Here is an 18,061-nt window from a genome sequence, read left to right on the forward strand (position 1 = left end):
CTTAGTCCTAAACATTGGTTCCAGAACATGGATGGTTTACAATGTTTGTACTTGTTTGAAATATTATTTATCTAAACACATTTATTCTAACTCATTATTTTTGACAGTGACACAGTTACTGTAGACTTTCTTATACAATGGAAGGGCCATCTTAACAGGCCCTGGACACAGCAGTTAACTGGGTCCCCTTCCGACCCATTCACAGGAATAAATAATTTAAAAAAAAATCAGAACTTACCCCTCCTGCTGTCCCGTGCGGTCTCTCCACATGGTTCCATACAGTGAATGACTGTCAGCACTCTGGTGGATAGCTCGAGTCATCCACCAGTTAGCTTGCTGACAGAAGCCATTCACTGTCTGGCTGCAGACTCTGAGGCTGGTAAAATGCTGCCTGGCCACTCTGATTGTGTGTAATTCACAATGAGCGCATTCTCTACCTGTCCCCTGAGAAGCGCAGGAAGGCCAATGTCCCCCAGCCCAGACTGCCCATGCTCAAAGGCCCCTAGAGTCGTGGGGCTCTGCGCAGCTGCACCTATACATTAAGAGTCGTGGGGCTCTGGGCAGCTGCACAGTGAGCCTATACATTAAGATGGCCCTGTACAGTGGTTGTACTTCAGTACAAGAGAAGACTCAACATTCAACATAGATCTGGCTTAGCCGAGTCATTCACTCCTCTCCTATTGCTAATGTTGATTGATGTGGGCCCAACACTGCTCAGCATTAGCAGTCGCACAGTGCTTCACTGCTCCTCCGGCTCCATGACTGGTGAACCCAACCTGACTGTCCTGATGGACACTGAGCTGAGTGCTCCTAACCTAGTGCGCTCAGGGCCTAATTCAGACCTGATCGCAGCAACAAATTTGTTAGCTAATGGGCAAAACCATGTGCACTGCAAATGTGGCAGATATAACATGTGCAGTAGAGAGTTAGATTTGGGTGGGTTATATTGTTTCTGTGCAGGGTAAATACTGTCTGCTTTATCTTTACACTGCAATTTAGATTTCAGTTTGAACACACCCCACCCAAATCTAACTCTCTCTGCACATGTTATATCTGCCCCCCCCTGCAGTGCACATGGTTTTGCCCATTAGCTAACAAATTTGCTGCTGTGTTCATGTCTGAATTAGGCCCTCAGTCCTTACCACACACAAAAGCAATGGGAATATTTGTGGTGGCATTTGCATAAAATTCCAGACCACAACCGCCAATGGGGGTAATTCCAAGTTGATCGCAGCAGGGATTTTGTTAGCAGTTGGGCAAAACCATGTGCACTGCAGGGGAGGCAGATTTAACATGTGCAGAGAGAGTTAGATTTGGGTGTGGTGTGTTCAATCTGCAATCTAATTTCCAATGTAAAAATAAAGCAGCCAGTATTTACCCTGCACAGAAACAAAATAACCCACCCAAATCTAACTCTTTCTGCACATGTTATATCTGCCTCCCCTGCAATGCACATGGTTTTGCCCAACTGCTAACAAAATTCCTGCTGCGATCAACTTGGAGTTACCCCCAATAGATGCTGCTCTGGTGTGCCGTAACTAGGGGTGTGTGAACAGTGCTGTCACTAAGGTTACTTCTGTTAAATAATGAAAGGAGGCCATAACCCCTTTAGCGAGTGTTAATGGGGTTATTTCTTGTTGTTAAATGGGGCCCATAGTATGCTTATGTATAAATGGACCAGTGACATGCAGTGCGGGGAGGCACACAAGGGTATGGGTCTGAATACTGGGAGTCCCCTACTCGCTGTAACTCACTACACTAAGCTACAGTATCCATTGAGTCTCCTACCTGCATCCCTGTGTTTTCTCTTGCTGCTGCTGACTGAGCTCCGACTACAGCGCCCTACCTGGTCACATGACACATCCAAGTGTCCATCAATGCAGAAGGCACGCCCCCAGACTCAGAGGTCTGCCACTTTATTAGCTTCCTTTCAGTGCAGCATTACTGCCCATGGTGTGGCCCCACCCCCAGCCCTGCAAAGCAGTGTCTGGCTTTAAAACCGAGGCAGAGCTGTTGCTGCCTCATCTCTCATCTCCCTCCAGCTCCAGGGATCTCCACAAAGCTGGTGAGTGTTAAGGCCCATACACAGTGGCCGATATATCGGCCGTTCTCCTGAACGGCCGATATATCGCTGGTCCGTCGGCCAGTGTGTACGGCCGATACGTGTGTGAACTCCGTCGTTCACAGACGTATCGCGTCTGCCCCGCAGTACATCCGACGGCCAATATATCTACCAATATATTGGCGCTTCGCTGTGTGTGTACGGCGGTTGGCCGCCCGCCCGTACACATGCTGCGGCGGCCGGCGGTGATTGTTGGTCCCCGACGTATCGGGCAGTGTGTATTATCAACACACTGCCCAATCCGTCTATAGATATATCTGCCGATCAATTGATCTGCAGATATATCTTTCCAGTGTGTACACACCTTTAGCTATAAAAAGGATTACAATAAACAAATAAGATGTTTATGTTATAAATATCTTCTTTGTATTATTCTAGTAGCTTTTTATATAAAATCTCAGGAGTATAACAGGGGAGGCTCTTCCTTCCCTGACAGCACGTCTCTGAAATGTTTATATTGTAGAAATTCTGAAACTGAGCATCTGCGAATTGGCTCATAATTTATATTGCACTGTTTACCCATAACCATATAATACTGCCCTCTTCAATGAGTCAGCTCAGTTAAAAGTGGGTCTTGTATATTGCTGCATACTCATTGATTGCAACAGAGCCCAATTAGATGACCTGTCTAAAACAAACATTTCCAGTTGTATTTATGTGTGTACCTTAAGAGTCTATGGGGTATATGCAATTGCGGTCGAATTCCGGCTGGAATTCGACCGTTTTTAAATTCGACACAATTCAACAGTCACATACCCTCCCGCCGGGACCCAAATTCGACATATTCAATAAAAAACGGATTCGACAGTCCCGCTGTCGAAAAACGGACCAATTGACGGATAAGTGTGTCCTGGATTCGACTTTTCGGATGGCACAAAAATGGTTAAAAAACCCTAAAAAAAATTGCGTGGGGTCTCCCCTCCTAAGCATAACCAGCCTCGGGCACTTTGAGCTGGTCCTGGTTGTAAAAATACCGGGGGGGGGGGGGGGTTGACAGGGGATCCCCCGTATTTTTAGAACCAGCACCGGGATCTGCGTCCGGTCCTGGTGCAAAAAATACGGGGGACAAAAAGCGTAGGGGTCCCCCGTATCTTTAACATCAGCACCGGGCTCCACTAGCTGGAGAGATAATGCCACAGCCGGGGGACACTTTATACCGGTCCCTGTGGCCGCAGCATTAAATCGCCAACTAGTCACCCCTGGCTGGGGTACCCTGGAGGAGTGGGGACCCCTTAAATCAAGGGGTCCCCCCCTCCAGCCACCCAAGGGCCAGGGGTGAAGCCCGAGGCTGTCCCCCCCACCCCCCCATCCAAGGGCTGCGGATGGGGGGCTGATAGCCTTGTGTAAAATAAAACAATATTGTTTTTTTGCAGAAGAACTACAAGTCCCAGCAAGCCTCCCCCGCGAGCTGGTACTTTGAGAACCACAAGTACCAGCATGTGGGGGGGGGAACTGGCCCACTGGTACCTGTAGTTCTTCTGCAAAAAAAATACCCAAATAAAAACAGGACACGCACACCGTGAAAGTAAAACTTTTTCTCTGACGTCCTAGTGGATGCTGGGGACTCCGTCAGGACCATGGGGATATAGCGGCTCCGCAGGAGACAGGGCACAATAATAAAAGCTTTAGGATCAGGTGGTGTGCACTGGCTCCTCCCCCTATGACCCTCCTCCAAGCCTCAGTTAGATTTTTGTGCCCGACGAGAAGGGTGCAATCTAGGTGGCTCTCCTGAGCTGCTTAGAATAAAAGTTTAAGTTAGGTTTTTTATTTTCAGTGAGTCCTGCTGGCAACAGGCTCACTGCTACGAGGGACTTAGGGGAGAGAAGTAAACTCACCTGCGTGCAGGATGGATTTGCTTCTTAGGCTACTGGACACCATTAGCTCCAGAGGGATCGAACACAGGCCCAGCCATGGAGTCCGGTCCCGGAGCCGTGCCGCCGACCCCCCTTGCAGATGCCGAAGTTGAAGAGGTCCAGAAACAGGCGGCAGAAGACTTTCAGTCTTCATAAGGTAGCGCACAGCACTGCAGCTGTGCGCCATTGTTGTCAGCACACTTCACCAACAGTCACCAACTGTCACTGAGGGTGCAGGGCGCTGGGGGGGGCGCCCTGGGCAGCAATGTATAATACCTTTTTATGGCTAAAATACATCACATATAGCCCTTGAGGCTATATGGATCTATTTAACCCCTGCCAGATCTCACAAACTCCGGGAGAAGAGCCCGCCGAAAAGGGGGCGGGGCCTATTCTCCTCAGCACACGGCGCCATTTTCCTGCTCAGCTCTGCTGTGAGGAAGGCTCCCAGGCTCTCCCCTGCACTGCACTACAGAAACAGGGTTAAAACAGAGAGGGGGGGCACTTATTTGGCGATATGATTACATATATAATAATGCTATAAGGGAAAACACTTGTATAAGGGGTTGTCCCTGTATGATTATAGCGTTTTTGGTGTGTGCTGGCAAACTCTCCCTCTGTCTCCCCAAAGGGCTAGTGGGGTCCTGTCCTCTGTCAGAGCATTCCCTGTGTGTGTGCTGTGTGTCGGTACGTGTGTGTTGACATGTAGGAGGACGATGTTGGTGAGGAGGCGGAGCAAATTGCCTGTATTGGTGATGTCACTCTCTAGGGAGTCGACACTGGAATGAATGGCTTATTTAGGAATTACGTGATAATGTCAACACGCTGCAAGGTCGGTTGACGACATGAGACGGCCGGCAAACAAATTAGTACCTGTCCAGGCGTCTCAGACACCGTCAGGGGCTTGTAAAAACGCCCATTTACCTCAGTCGGTCGACACAGACACGGACACTGACTCCAGTGTCGACGGTGAAGAAACAAACGTATTTTCCTTTAGGGCCACACGTTTCATGTTAAGGGCAATGAAGGAGGTGTTACATATTTCTGATACTACAAGTACCACAAATAAGGGTATTATGTAGGGTGTGAATAAACTACTTGTAGTTTTTCCTGAATCAGATAAATTAAATGAAGTGTGTGATGATACGTGGGTTTCCTCCGATAGAAAATTATTGGCGGTATACCCTTTCCCGCCAGAAGTTAGGGCGAGTTGGGAAACACACCTTAGGGTGAATAAGGCGCTCACACGCTTATAAAAACAGGTGGCGTTACCGTCTCCAGATACGGCAGCCCTCAAGGAGCCAGCTGATAGGAAGCTGAAAAATATCCTAAAAGTATATACACACATACTGGTGTTATACTACGACCAGCAATCGCCTCAGCCTGGATGTGCAGCGCTGAGGGGGCTTGGTCGGATTTCCTGACTGAAAATATTGATACCCTTGACAGGGACAAGATTTTATTGACTATAGAGCATTTTAAGGATGCATTTCTATATATGCGAGATGCGCAGAGGGATATTTGCATTCTGGCATCAAGAGTAAATGTGATGTCCATATCTGCCAGACGAAGACACGACAGTGGTCAGGTGATGCAGATTCCAGACGGCACATGGAAGTATTGCCGTATAAAGGGGCGGTCCATCGGACCTGGTGGCCATGGCAACAGCTGAAAAATCCACCTTTTGTTACCCCAAGTCACATCTCAGCAGAAAAGGACACAGTCTTTTCAGTCTCAGTCCTTTCGTCCCCATAAGGGCAGGCGGGCAAAAGGGCCAGTCATATCTGCCCAGGGGTAGAGGAAAGGGAAGAAGACTGCAGCAGGCAGCCCATTCCCAGGAACAGAAGCCCTCCACAGCTTCTGCCAAGTCCGCAGCATGACGCTGGGGCCGTACAAGCGGACTCAGGTGCGGTAGGGGGTCATCTCAAGAGTTTCAGCACGCAGTGGGCTCACTCACAAGTGGACTCCTGGATCCTACACGTAGTATCCCAGGTGTACATTGGAAATTCGAGACGTCTCCCCCTCACAAGTTCCTGAAGTCTGCTTTACCAACGTCTCCCTCCGACAGGGAGGCAGTATTGGGAACAATTCACAGGCTGTATTCCCAGCAGGTGATAATCAAAGTACTCCTTCTACAACAAGGGAAGGGGTATTATTCCACACTATATTGTGGTACTGAAGCCAGACGGCTCGGTGAGATCTGAAATATTTGAACACTTACATACAAGCGTTCAAATCAAGATGGAGTCACTCAGAGCATTGATAGCGAACCAGGAAGAAGGGGACGATATGGTGTCACTGGATATCAGGGACGCTTACCTACATGTCCAAATTTGCCCTTCTCACCAAGGGTACCTCAGGTTCGTGGTACAGAACTGTCACTATCAGTTCAGACGCTGCCGTTTGGATTGTCCACGGCACCCCAGGTCTTTACCAAGGTAATGGCCGAAATGATGATTCTTCTTAAAAGAAATATGGACGCTTTCCTGATAAGGGCAAGGTCCAGAGAACAGTTGGAGGTCGGAGTAGCACTATCTTAAGTAGTTCTACGACAGCACGAGTGGATTCTAAATATTCCAAAATCGCAGTTTTTTTTCCGACAACACGTCTGCTGTTCCTAGAGATGATTCTGGACACAGTCCAGAAAAGGATGTTTTCTCCCGGAGAAGAAAGCCAGGGAGTTATCCGAGCTAGTCAGGAACCTCCTAAAACCAGGAAAAGTATCAGTGCATCATTGCACAAGGATCCTGTGAAAAATGGTGGTTTCTTACAAAGCGATCCCATTCGGTAGATTTTACGCAAGAACCTTTCCGTGGGATCTGCTGGAAAAATGGTCCGGATCGCATCTTCAGATGCATCAGCGGATAACCCTGTCTCCAAGGACAAGGGTGTTTCTTCTGCGGTGGCTGCAGAGTGCTCATCTATGAAAGGGCCGCAGATTCGGCATTCAGGACTGGGTCCTGGTGACCACGGATGCCAGCCTGAGTGGCTGGGGAGCAGTCACACAAGGAAAAAATTTCCAGAGAGTGTGATCAAGTCTGGAGACTTCTCTCCACATAAATATGCTGGAGCTAAGGGCAATTTACAATGCTCTAAGCTTAGCAAGACCTCTGCTTCAAGGTCAGCCGGTATTGATCCAGTGGGACAACATCACGGCAGTCGCCCACGTAAACAGACAGGGCGGCACAAGAAGCAGGAGGGAAATGGCAGAAACTGCAAGGATTCTTCGCTGGGCGAAAAATCATGTGATAACACTCTCAGCAGTGTTCATTCCGGGAGTGGAAAACTGGGAAGCAGACTTCCTCAGCAGGCATGACCTCCACCCGGGAGAGTGGGGACTTCATCGGGAAGTCTTCCACATGATTGTAAACCGTTGGGAAAAACCAAAGGTGGACATGATGGCGTCCCGCCTGAACAAAAAACTAGATATTGCGCCAGGTCAAGGGACCCTCAGGCAATAGCGGTGGACGCTCTGGTAACACTGTGGGTGTACCAGTCAGAGTATGTGTTCCCTCCTATGCCTCTCATACCAAAAGTACTGAGAATCATAAGAGGGAGATGAGTAAGAACGATACTCGTGGTTCCGGATTGGCCAAGAAGGACTTGGTACCCGAAACTTCAAGAGATGTTCACGGAAGACCCGTGGCCTCTACCTTTAAGAAAGGACCTGCTCCAGCAGGGGCCTTGTCTGTTCCAAGACTTACCGCGGCCGCGTTTGACGGCATGGAGGTTGAACGCCGGATCCTGAAAGGGCATTCCAGATGAAGTCATCCCTACCCTGGTCGAAGACAGGAAGGATGTAACCGCAAAACATTTTCACCGCATTTGGCGAAGATATGTTGCGTGGTGTGAGGCCAAGAAGGCCCCTACAGAGGAATTCCAACTGGGTCGTTTCCTACATTTCCTGAAAACAGGACTGTCTATGGGCCTAAAATTAGGGTCCATTAAGGTTCAAATTTCGGCCCTGTCGAATTTCTTCCAGAAAGAACTGGCTTTAGTGCCTGACGTTCAGATGTTTGTAAAAGGGGTACTGCATATACAGCCTCCTTTTGTGCCCCAGTGGCACCTTGGGATCTCAATGTTGTTTTGAGTTTCCTAAAGTCACATTGGTTTGAACCACTCACCACTGTGGACTTAAAATATCTCACATGGAAGGTGACGATGCTATTAGCCCTGGCTTCAGCCAGGCGTGTGTCAGAATTGGCGGCTTTATCATATATAAAGCCCTTACTTAATTTTTCATTCTGACAGGGCAGAATTGAGGACTCGTCCTCAATTTCTCCTTAAGGCGTTTTCTGTTTTTCACATGAACCAACCTATTGTGGTACCTGCGGGTACTAGGGACTTGGAGGACTCCAAGTTACTTGACGTTGTCAGGGCCCTGAAAAATATGTTTCCAGGAAGGCTGGAGTCAGAAAATCTGACTCGCTGTTTAGCCTGTATGCACCCAACAAGATGGGTGCTCCTGCTTCTAAGCAGACGATTGCTCGCTGGATTTGTAATACAATTCAGTTTACACATTCTGTGGCAGGCCTGCCACAGCCAAAATCGGTAAAAGCCCATTCCAAAAGGAAGGGGGCTCATCTTGGGCGACTGCCCGAGGGGTCTCGGTTTTACAACTTTGCCGAGCAGTTACTTGGTCAGGGGCAAACACGTTTGCTAAATTCTACAAATTTGATACCCTGGCTGAGGAGGACATGGAGTTCTCTCATTCGGTGCTGCAGGGTCATCCGCACTCTCCCGCCCGTTTGGGAGCTTTGGTATAATCCCCATGGTCCTGACGGAGTCCCCAGCATCCACTAGGACGTCAGAGAAAATAAGATTTTACTTACCGATAAATCTATTTCTCGTAGTCCGTAGTGGATGCTGGGCGCCCATCCCAAGTGCGGATTGTCTGCAATACTTGTACATAGTTATTGTTACAAAAATCGGGTTATTCTTGTTGTGAGCTATCTTTTCAGAGGCTCCTTCGTTGTTATCATACTGTTAACTGGGTTCAGATCACAGGTTGTACGGTGTGATTGGTGTGGCTGGTATGAGTCTTACCCGGGATTCAATATCCTTCCTTATTATGCACGCTCGTCCGGGCACAGTATCCTAACTGAGGCTTGGAGGAGGGTCATAGGGGGAGGAGCCAGTGCACACCACCTGATCCTAAAGCTTTTATTATTGTGCCCTGTCTCCTGCGGAGCCGCTATATCCCCATGGTCCTGACGGAGTCCCCAGCATCCACTACGGACTACGAGAAATAGATTTATCGGTAAGTAAAATCTTATTATTACATACATGCCGACACACACATACTTACCTATGTTCACACGCCGACCTCTGTCCACTTCTCCAAGTAGAATCCGGGATACCTGAAAATAAAATTATACTCGCCTAAATCCAGTGTGTCCTGTTCTTTTTTTGTAATCCACGTACTTGGCAAAAAAACAAACCGCATACCCGATCCACGCACTGAAAGGGATCCCATGTTTACACATGGGACCCCTTTCCCCGAATGCTGAGACCCCCCCGTGACTCCTGTCACAGAGGGTCCCTTCAGCCAATCAGGGAGCGCCACGTCGTGGCACTCTCCTGATTGGCTATGCGCGTCTGAGTTGTCAGACAGCGCATCGCATAGCCTCTCCATTATCTTCAATGGTGGGAACTTTGCGTTCAGCGGTGAGGTTACCCGCGGTCAGTACTTGTGTCTCCTAATAGACAAACCAAGTACATAATCCCTTCTAATATAAATAGATATGCTATTAGCAATAAAAAAAACACAAATTTTCTTTTATTAGATTCCGCCAGCAAAGTGAGGCGGAATGAAATTGACTTAATTACTGTCGAAAAGCACTGTTGTCGAATCAACATTCTTCAATTGAATATACTTTTGTCGAAAAACCGCATTTTCTCTAACGTCCTAGTGGATGCTGGGGACTCCGTCAGGACCATGGGGAATAGCGGCTCCGCAGGAGACAGGGCACAAAAGCAAGCTTTTAGGATCACATGGTGTGTACTGGCTCCTCCCCCTATGACCCTCCTCCAAGCCTCAGTTAGGTTTTTGTGCCCGTCCGAGTAGGGTGCAATCTAGGTGGCTCTCTTAAAGAGTTACTTAGAAAAAGTTTTTAGGTTCTTTATTTTCAGTGAGTCCTGCTGGCAACAGGCTCACTGCATCGAGGGACTTAGGGGAGAGATTTTCAACTCACCTGCGTGCAGGATGGATTGGATTCTTAGGCTACTGGACACCATTAGCTCCAGAGGGAGTCGGAACACAGGGCTCGCCCTGGGGTTCGTCCCGGAGCCGCGCCGCCGACCCCCCTTGCAGATGCTGAAGATGAAGAGGTCCGGAACCAGGCGGCAGAAGACTTTCAGTCTTCATCAGGTAGCGCACAGCACTGCAGCTGTGCGCCATTGTTGTCAGCACACTTCTCACAGCAGTCACGGAGGGTGCAGGGCGCTGGGGGGGGGGCGCCCTGGGCAGCAATGTATAATACCTGTATGGCGAAAAATACATCACATATAGCCCTTGAGGCTATATGGATGTATTTAACCCCTGCCAGATATCACAAACTCCGGAGAAGAAGCCCGCCGAAAAGGGGGCGGGGCCTATTCTCCTCAGCACACAGCGCCATTTTCCCTCACAGAAATGCTGGTGGGAAGGCTCCCAGGCTCTCCCCTGCACTGCACTACAGAAACAGGGTTAAAACAGAGAGGGGGGGCACTGATTTGGCGATATTTACATATATTAAAATGCTATAAGGGAGGAACACTTATATAAAGGTTGTCCCTGGATAATTATAGCGTTTTGGTGTGTGCTGGCAAACTCTCCCTCTGTCTCCCCAAAGGGCTAGTGGGTCCTGTCCTCTATCAGAGCATTCCCTATGTGTGTGCTGTATGTCGGTACGTGTGTGTCGACATGTATGAGGTAAATGTTGGTGAGGAGGCGGAGCAAATTGCCTGTAATGGTGATGTCACTCTCTAGGGAGTCGACACCGGAATGGATGGCTTATTTATGGAATTACGTGATGATGTCAACACGCTGTAAGCCGGTTGACGACATGAGAGGGCCGGCGAACAAATTAGTATCTGTCCAGGCGTCTCAAACACCGTCAGGGGCTGTAAAATGCCCATTTACCTCAGTCGGTCGACACAGACCCAGACACGGACACTGATTTCAGTGTCGACGGTGAAGAAACAAACGTATTTTCCTTTAGGGCCACACGTTAAGGGCAATGAAGGAGGTGTTACATATTTCTGATACTCCAAGTACCACAAAAAAGGGTATTATGTGTGAGGTGAAAAAACTACCTGTAGTTTTTCCTGAATCAGATAAATTATATGAAGTGTGTGATGATGCGTGGGTTTCCCCCGATAGAAAATTATTGGCGGTATACCTTTTCCCGCCAGAAGTTAAGGCGCGTTGGGAAACACCCCTCAGGGTGGATAAGGCGCTCACACGCTTATCAGAACAAGTGGCGGTACCATCTACAGATAGGACCGTACTTAAGGAGCCAGCTGATAGGAGGCTGAAAAATATCCTAAAAAGTATACACACACAGGCTGGTGTTATACTGTGACCAGCGATCGCCTCAGCCTGGATGTGCAGACCTGAGGTGGCTTGGTCGGATTCCCTGACTAAAAATATTGATACCCTTGACAGGGACAGTATTTTATTGACTATAGAGCATTTAAAGGATGCATTTCTATATATGCGAGATGCGCAGAGGGATTTTTGCACTCTGGCATCAAGAGTAAATGCGATGTCCATATCTGCAAGAAGATGTTTATGGACACGACAGTGGTCAGGTGATGCAGATTCCAAACGGCACAAAGATGTATTGCCGTATAAAGGGGAGAAGTTATTTGGGGTCGGTCCATGGGACCTGGTGGCCACGGCAACTGCTGGAAAATCCACCGTTATTTACCCTAAGTCACATCTCTGCAGAAAAAGACACCGTCTTTTCAGCCTCAGTCTTTTCGTCCCTATAAGAGTCATATCTGCCCAGGGATAGAGAAAAGGGAAGAAGACTGCAGCAGGCAGCCCATTCCCAGGAACAGAAGCCCTCCGCCGCTTCTACTAAGTTCTCAGCATGACGCTGGGACCGTACAGGACCCCTGGATCCTACAAGTAGTATCCAAGGGGTACAGATTGGAATGTCGAGGCGTTTCCCCCCTCGCAGGTTCCTGTAGTCTGCTGTACCAATGTCTCCCTCCGACAGGGAGGCAGTATTGAAAATAATTCACAAGCTGTATTCCCAGCAGGTGATAATAAAAATACCCCTCCTACAACAAGGAAAGGGGTATTGTTCCACACTATATGGTGGTACTGAAGCCAGAAGGCTAGGTGAGACCGATTCTAAATCGAAAAAAAATTTTTTGAACACTTACAAAGGTTCAAATTCAGATGGAGTCACTCAGAGCAGTGATAGCAAACAAGGGGACTATATAGTGTCCCGGGACATCAGGGATGCTTACCTCCATGTCCCAAAAATTTGCTTTTCTCACCAAGGGTACCTCAGGTTCGTGGTACAGAACTGTCACTATCAGTTTCAGACGATGCCGTTGGATTGTCCAAGGCACCCCGGGTCCTTACCAAGGTAATGACCGAAATGAGGATTCGTCGTCAAAGAGAATGGACGACCTCCTGATAAGAACAAGGTCCAGAGAACAGTTGGAGGTCGGAGTAGCACTATCTCAAGTAGTTCTACGACAGCACGGGTGGATTCTAAATATTCCAAAACCGCAGTTGTTCCGACGACACGTCTGCTGGTCCTAGGGATGATTCTGGACACAGTCCAGGAAAAGGTGTTTCTCCCAGAGGAGAAAGCCAGGGAGTTATCCGAGCTAATCGGGATCCTCCTAAAACCAGGAAAAGTGTCAGTGCATCATTGCACAAGAGTCCTGGTAAAAATGGTGGCTTATTACGAAGCGCTTCCATTCGGCAGATTTCACGCAAGAACTCTTCAGTGGGATCTGCTGGACAAATGGTCCGGATCGCATCTTCAGATGCATCAGCGGATAACCCTATATCCAAGGACAAGGGTGTCTCTCCTGTGGTGATTACAGAGTGCTCATCTTCTAGAGGGCCGCAGATTCGGCATTCAGGATTGGATGCTGGTGACCACGGAGGCCAGCCTGAGAGGCTGGGGAGCAGTCACACAGGGAAAAAATTTCCAGGGAGTGTGATCAAGTCTGGAGAATTCTCTCCACATAAATATACTGGAGCTAAGAGCAAATTTATAATGCTCTAAGCTTAGCAAGGCCTCTGCTTCAAGGTCAGCCGGTATTGTTTCAGTGGGATAACATCACGGCAGTCGCCCACGTAAACAGAAAGGGCGGCACAAGAAGCAGAAGGGCAGTGGTCAAAACTGCAAGGATTTTTCGCTAGGCGGAAAATCATGTGATAGCACTGTCAGCAGTGTTCATTCCGGGAGTGGACGACTGGGAAGCAGACTTCCTCAGCAGGCACGACCTCCACCCGGGAGAGTGGGAACTTCATCGGGAAGTTTTCCGCATGAGTGTGAACCTTTGGGAAAGACCAAAGGTGGACATGATGGCGTCCAGCCCGAACAAAAAACGGGACAGGTATTGCGCCTGGTCACGAGACCTTCAGGCGATAGCTGTGGACGTCCTGGTAACACCGTCGGTGTAACAGTCGGTGTATGTGTTCCCTCCTCTGCTTCTCATAACCAAGGTATTGAGAATTATAAGACGTAGAGGAGTAAGAACTATACTCGTGGCTCCGGATTGGCCAAGAGGGACTTGGTACCCGGAACTTCAAGAGATGCTCACAGAGGACTAATAGCCTCGGGAGCTAAAATGGGATTTGCTTTCAGCAAGAACCATGTCTGTTCCAAGAGGAACTGTGACATCTGCCTCTAAGAAAGGACCTGCTCCAGCAGGGACCTTGTCTGTTCCAAGACTTACCGCGGCTGCGTTTGACGGCATGGCGGTTGAACGCCGGATCCTAAGGGAAAAGGCATTCCGGAAGAGGTCATACCTACCCTGGTCAAAGCCAGGAAGGAGGGGACCGCACAACGTTATCACCACATGTGGTGAAAATATGTTGCGTGGGTGAGGCCAGAAAGGCCCCACGAAGGAATTTCAACTGGGTCGATTTCTGCGCTTCCTGCAAACAGGAGTGTCTATGGGCCTCAAATTGGGGTCCATTAAGGTTCAAGTTTCGGCCCTGGAGATTTTCTTCCAGAAAAAATTGGCTTCAGTTCCTGAAGTCCAGACGTTTGTCAAGGGAGTATTACATATACAGCCCCTTGTGTGCCTCCAGTGGCACCGTGGGATCTCAACGTAGTGTTGGGATTCCTCAAATCATATTGGTTTGAACCGCTCAAATCTGTGGATTTGAAATATCTCACATGGAAAGTGACCATGATGTGGCCCTGGTTTCGGCCAGGCGACTGTCAGAATGGGTGGCTTGGTCTTAAAAAAGCCCATATTTGATTTTCCATTCCGACAGGGTAGAACTGCGGACTCGTCCCCAGTTTTTTCCTAAGGTGGTGTCAGTGTTTCACCTGAAACAACATATTGTGGTGCCTGCGGCTACTAGGGACTTGGAGGACTCCAAGTTGCTAGACGTTGTCGGGGCCCTAAAAATATGTAGATATATATATATATATATTTCCAGGACGGCTGGAGTCAGAAAGTCTGACTTGCTGTTTATATTGTATGCACCCAAAAAGCTGGGTGCTCCTGCTTCTAAGCAGACTATTGCTCGTTGGATTTGTAGTACAATTCAGCTTGCACATTCTGTGGCAGGCCTGCCACAGTCAAAATCTGTAAATGCCCATTCCACAAAGAAGGTACCCTGGCTGAGGAGGACCTGGAGTTCTCTCATTCGGTGCTGCAGAGTCATCCGCACTCTCCCGCCCGTTTGGGAGCTTTGGTATAATCCCCATGGTCCTGACGGAGTCCCCAGCATCCACTAGGACGTTAGAGAAAATAAGATTTTACTTACCGATAAATCTATTTCTCGTAGTCCGTAGTGGATGCTGGGCGCCCATCCCAAGTGCGGATTGTCTGCATTACTTGTACATAGTTATTGCTACAAAAATCGGGTTATTATTGTGGTGAGCCATCTTTTTAGAGGCTACTTCATTGTTATCATACTGTTAACTGGGTTCAGATCACAAGTTGTACGGTGTGATTGGTGTGGCTGGTATGAGTCTTACCCGGGATTCAAGATCCTTCCTTATTGTGTACGCTCGTCCGGGCACAGTACCTAACTGAGGCTTGGAGGAGGGTCATAGGGGGAGGAGCCAGTACACACCATGTGATCCTAAAAGCTTGCTTTTGTGCCCTGTCTCCTGCGGAGCCGCTATTCCCCATGGTCCTGACGGAGTCCCCAGCATCCACTACGGACTACGAGAAATAGATTTATCGGTAAGTAAAATCTTATTTTTACCCCTGCTGACATGTCGAATTTTAAAAATGTCGAATTGCAAAAAGTCGAATCTGAAACGTCCGTTATTTTGTCGAAAAGTACTGTATTGCATTGTCGAATCCAATTCAACATGTTTTTTTTGTCGAAAATGCCCCGTTTTTCGACTTTTGCGGCAATTAGACCGCAATTGCATATACCCCTATGCAAAGTAATGACCATGTACTGTTTTTCCATAGTTGGATACTTTATGAACAACCTAACTTTGAAGGGCGAAGCATTCCATTGGAGGAAGGTGACCTAGAAGTCAGTAATCCTTGGGCAGATGGTTCAGAGGAAGAAAATTCTCTTTCACCAGTAGTGATTGGATCTTTGAGACATGTGGTAAAGGTAAATATTATAAGGGAATGCATGTACTTTATTATTGTATAGTGATAAAATATATATTTTGTATATATTTAGCTTTACTAATATGGTGCATTTGATTGGCAATACTTTTACATTATAGGTGTTTACTTTATTGAACTAAACTGCCTGCAAACAACATGCATTTAATTTCCTATAACTAGCGGATTATCTAGCCTATTCTAGTAAAACATTTCAAATCAGATGAATGTAACAAATAAAATAAATGCAGAAGGATAAAGGGCATATTGCCTAATGAAGGCTTTTAGTTTTGTTTACCTGCAGATCTCTCCATCAGTTTCTCCTCCAATTCCCAGCACCACCAGCTATTGGCACTAGTGGCGTAAATTACAGTGACCTCACTTGTATGACAAGGCAGTGACAAGCTGCGGCAGAGCTGAGAGAGTTTTGTATAAAGCTACTGTACATAATAAGAGCTGAAGGAGATGTTGACATTTTAGCTGTGGGCACTACAGATGTAGCATGAGCTAGAATGTATAGTACATGATAACATGGAGAACATATGCCACGTTATGCTGTATGGGCTCCATCCAGTCATATCAGCCTTTGGTTACACCATTATCTTTAAATGTCAATTTGCTTTACCCATAGCTTGATGTAGATGTAGGCTCATCGGAGCATGTGGCCGTTCACTTAACAGTGCTGGACATTTCAGGGTTGCGTGGGAGAAGGACAGTTTGTAACACAAGACCAGAGAAAGGCCCTGGTGTTCATAAATCAACTGCAGATCCCACTGCATTGTGTGAACAGAAAATTTCATCTTTGGGCGCTTGCACCAGCATATACACGTACTTTGTGCAAATGATATATCTGTAAATATGTATATGTACACTTACCCTAATTCTGCATTTCCCACAGTTCTGTTGACATGCCTCTCCAGTCATTAGTGTAGATGCAATTTAAATGCGTAAGCCCAGTTCCTGAGCATGCATAGTGTGAATACAAGATATGCTGTGGATTCACCTGTACGCAGGGCTGTCTTTTCGTATGGGCTCTTGCCCAAGGGCCCCAGGAGTAAAAGGGCACTAGGCTAATAGCTGAGGGGCCCCTCTTTCCAGGGGTACCAGATTTTTTAAAATCGGCCCTGGGGAACCAGAGATATCCGACTTCAAAGCAATGGTCCCTATCTATGCCTGTTAATTGTTCTTCCCAGCCAGATATCTCAGGTTCTGTCTAACATAGAGTTTTTCTGAGAGTATTCTCCGAAAGCTGTGACTCTCCCCTTTTGGTGGATACTGGCAGCTTGTCTCTACTATGCCCAGAACCAGAGATATCAGCCTTCAAGCAGTTGGTCCCTGCTCCAGCTCCACACGCCTGGTATGCAGTTTTATATTTTCGTCGGTGGATTGCTCTGGCTCCTGAACGCTGATCCCCAAGTCCCTCCTGAAAGGTGGGACTCTCTAGTTTTTGAATCCCATTAAAGCTAAGAAATCTATTTCCAGGAACCGGCGATATCTGCAGTAAAGCAAGCTGCCTCCCACCAGAAAATGATGAATATTAATCCCATTCCATTATCAACCCCTCCCCTACGTTTTAAACACCCCCCTACCACCCTGGAAATCATGTATCAGGGCCCCTTCATTCAGCCCAATACCCCCTTCTACAGTTTAGTGTTCTCCTTCCTGCCCCATCTGTGCAGTAAAGGAGTAATTAGCAGAAATTATTTCTCCAGGTCCTACATGCTGAGCAATAGATAGAACCCCCCCTATCCCCTGCGGGACATCAAAGCTGCCGCTGACAGCACCCCCCACCCCTACTGCTGGAGGATGGGTAGGGGCCCCAGTGCATTACTGTGCCCAGGGGCCTACACTGCTGTTAAGACAGCTATGCCTGTACGATCAGGTTAGCATATAGCCCTTAGGAGGAGATGTACTAATCAGTGAAAAGTGTTGAAAAGTGAAGCAGTGAAGAAGTTACCCATGGCAACTAATCAGCATTTAAGTAACATTTATCATTTGCATACTATCAAATTATACAGAGCAGCTGTTTGCTTGCCATGGGCAACTTCTCCACTGGTTCACTTCTCCACTTTTTTCACTGCTTAGTACATCTTCCCCTTATGGGTGTATTCAACAAGATTCGGATCCATTCCGACATGCATTTGTCGGAATGGATCCAGCAACCCCTATTCAATAGACGGCCAAATCTGACTATCTGATTTGGTCGTACCCGGGGTCCTGTACTGCCGCTGCCAGGTGCGCTGACATCGGCGGCAGGGGGTGCAGACGGCGGCGGGGGTAGCTGAGACTGGTGGCCGGTGGGGGGAGCTTGCGGCGG

General features: G+C 47.9%; 1 protein-coding gene across 3 annotated transcripts in view; it reads left to right on the forward strand.

The window, feature by feature from the left end:
• CRYBG1 (crystallin beta-gamma domain containing 1) overlaps window positions 1-18,061 on the forward strand; it is a 542,544-nt gene that overhangs the window by 418,415 nt on the left and 106,068 nt on the right. For all 3 annotated transcript variants that reach the window (XM_063917058.1, XM_063917060.1, XM_063917059.1), the window contains one exon: window positions 15,598-15,748. In XM_063917058.1, the coding sequence (XP_063773128.1) occupies window positions 15,598-15,748 (151 nt within the window). The remainder of the gene's footprint in view (window positions 1-15,597; window positions 15,749-18,061) is intronic.

Source organism: Pseudophryne corroboree, chromosome 4 (genome assembly GCF_028390025.1).
Source record: "Pseudophryne corroboree isolate aPseCor3 chromosome 4, aPseCor3.hap2, whole genome shotgun sequence".
Classification (NCBI taxonomy): domain Eukaryota; kingdom Metazoa; phylum Chordata; class Amphibia; order Anura; family Myobatrachidae; genus Pseudophryne; species Pseudophryne corroboree.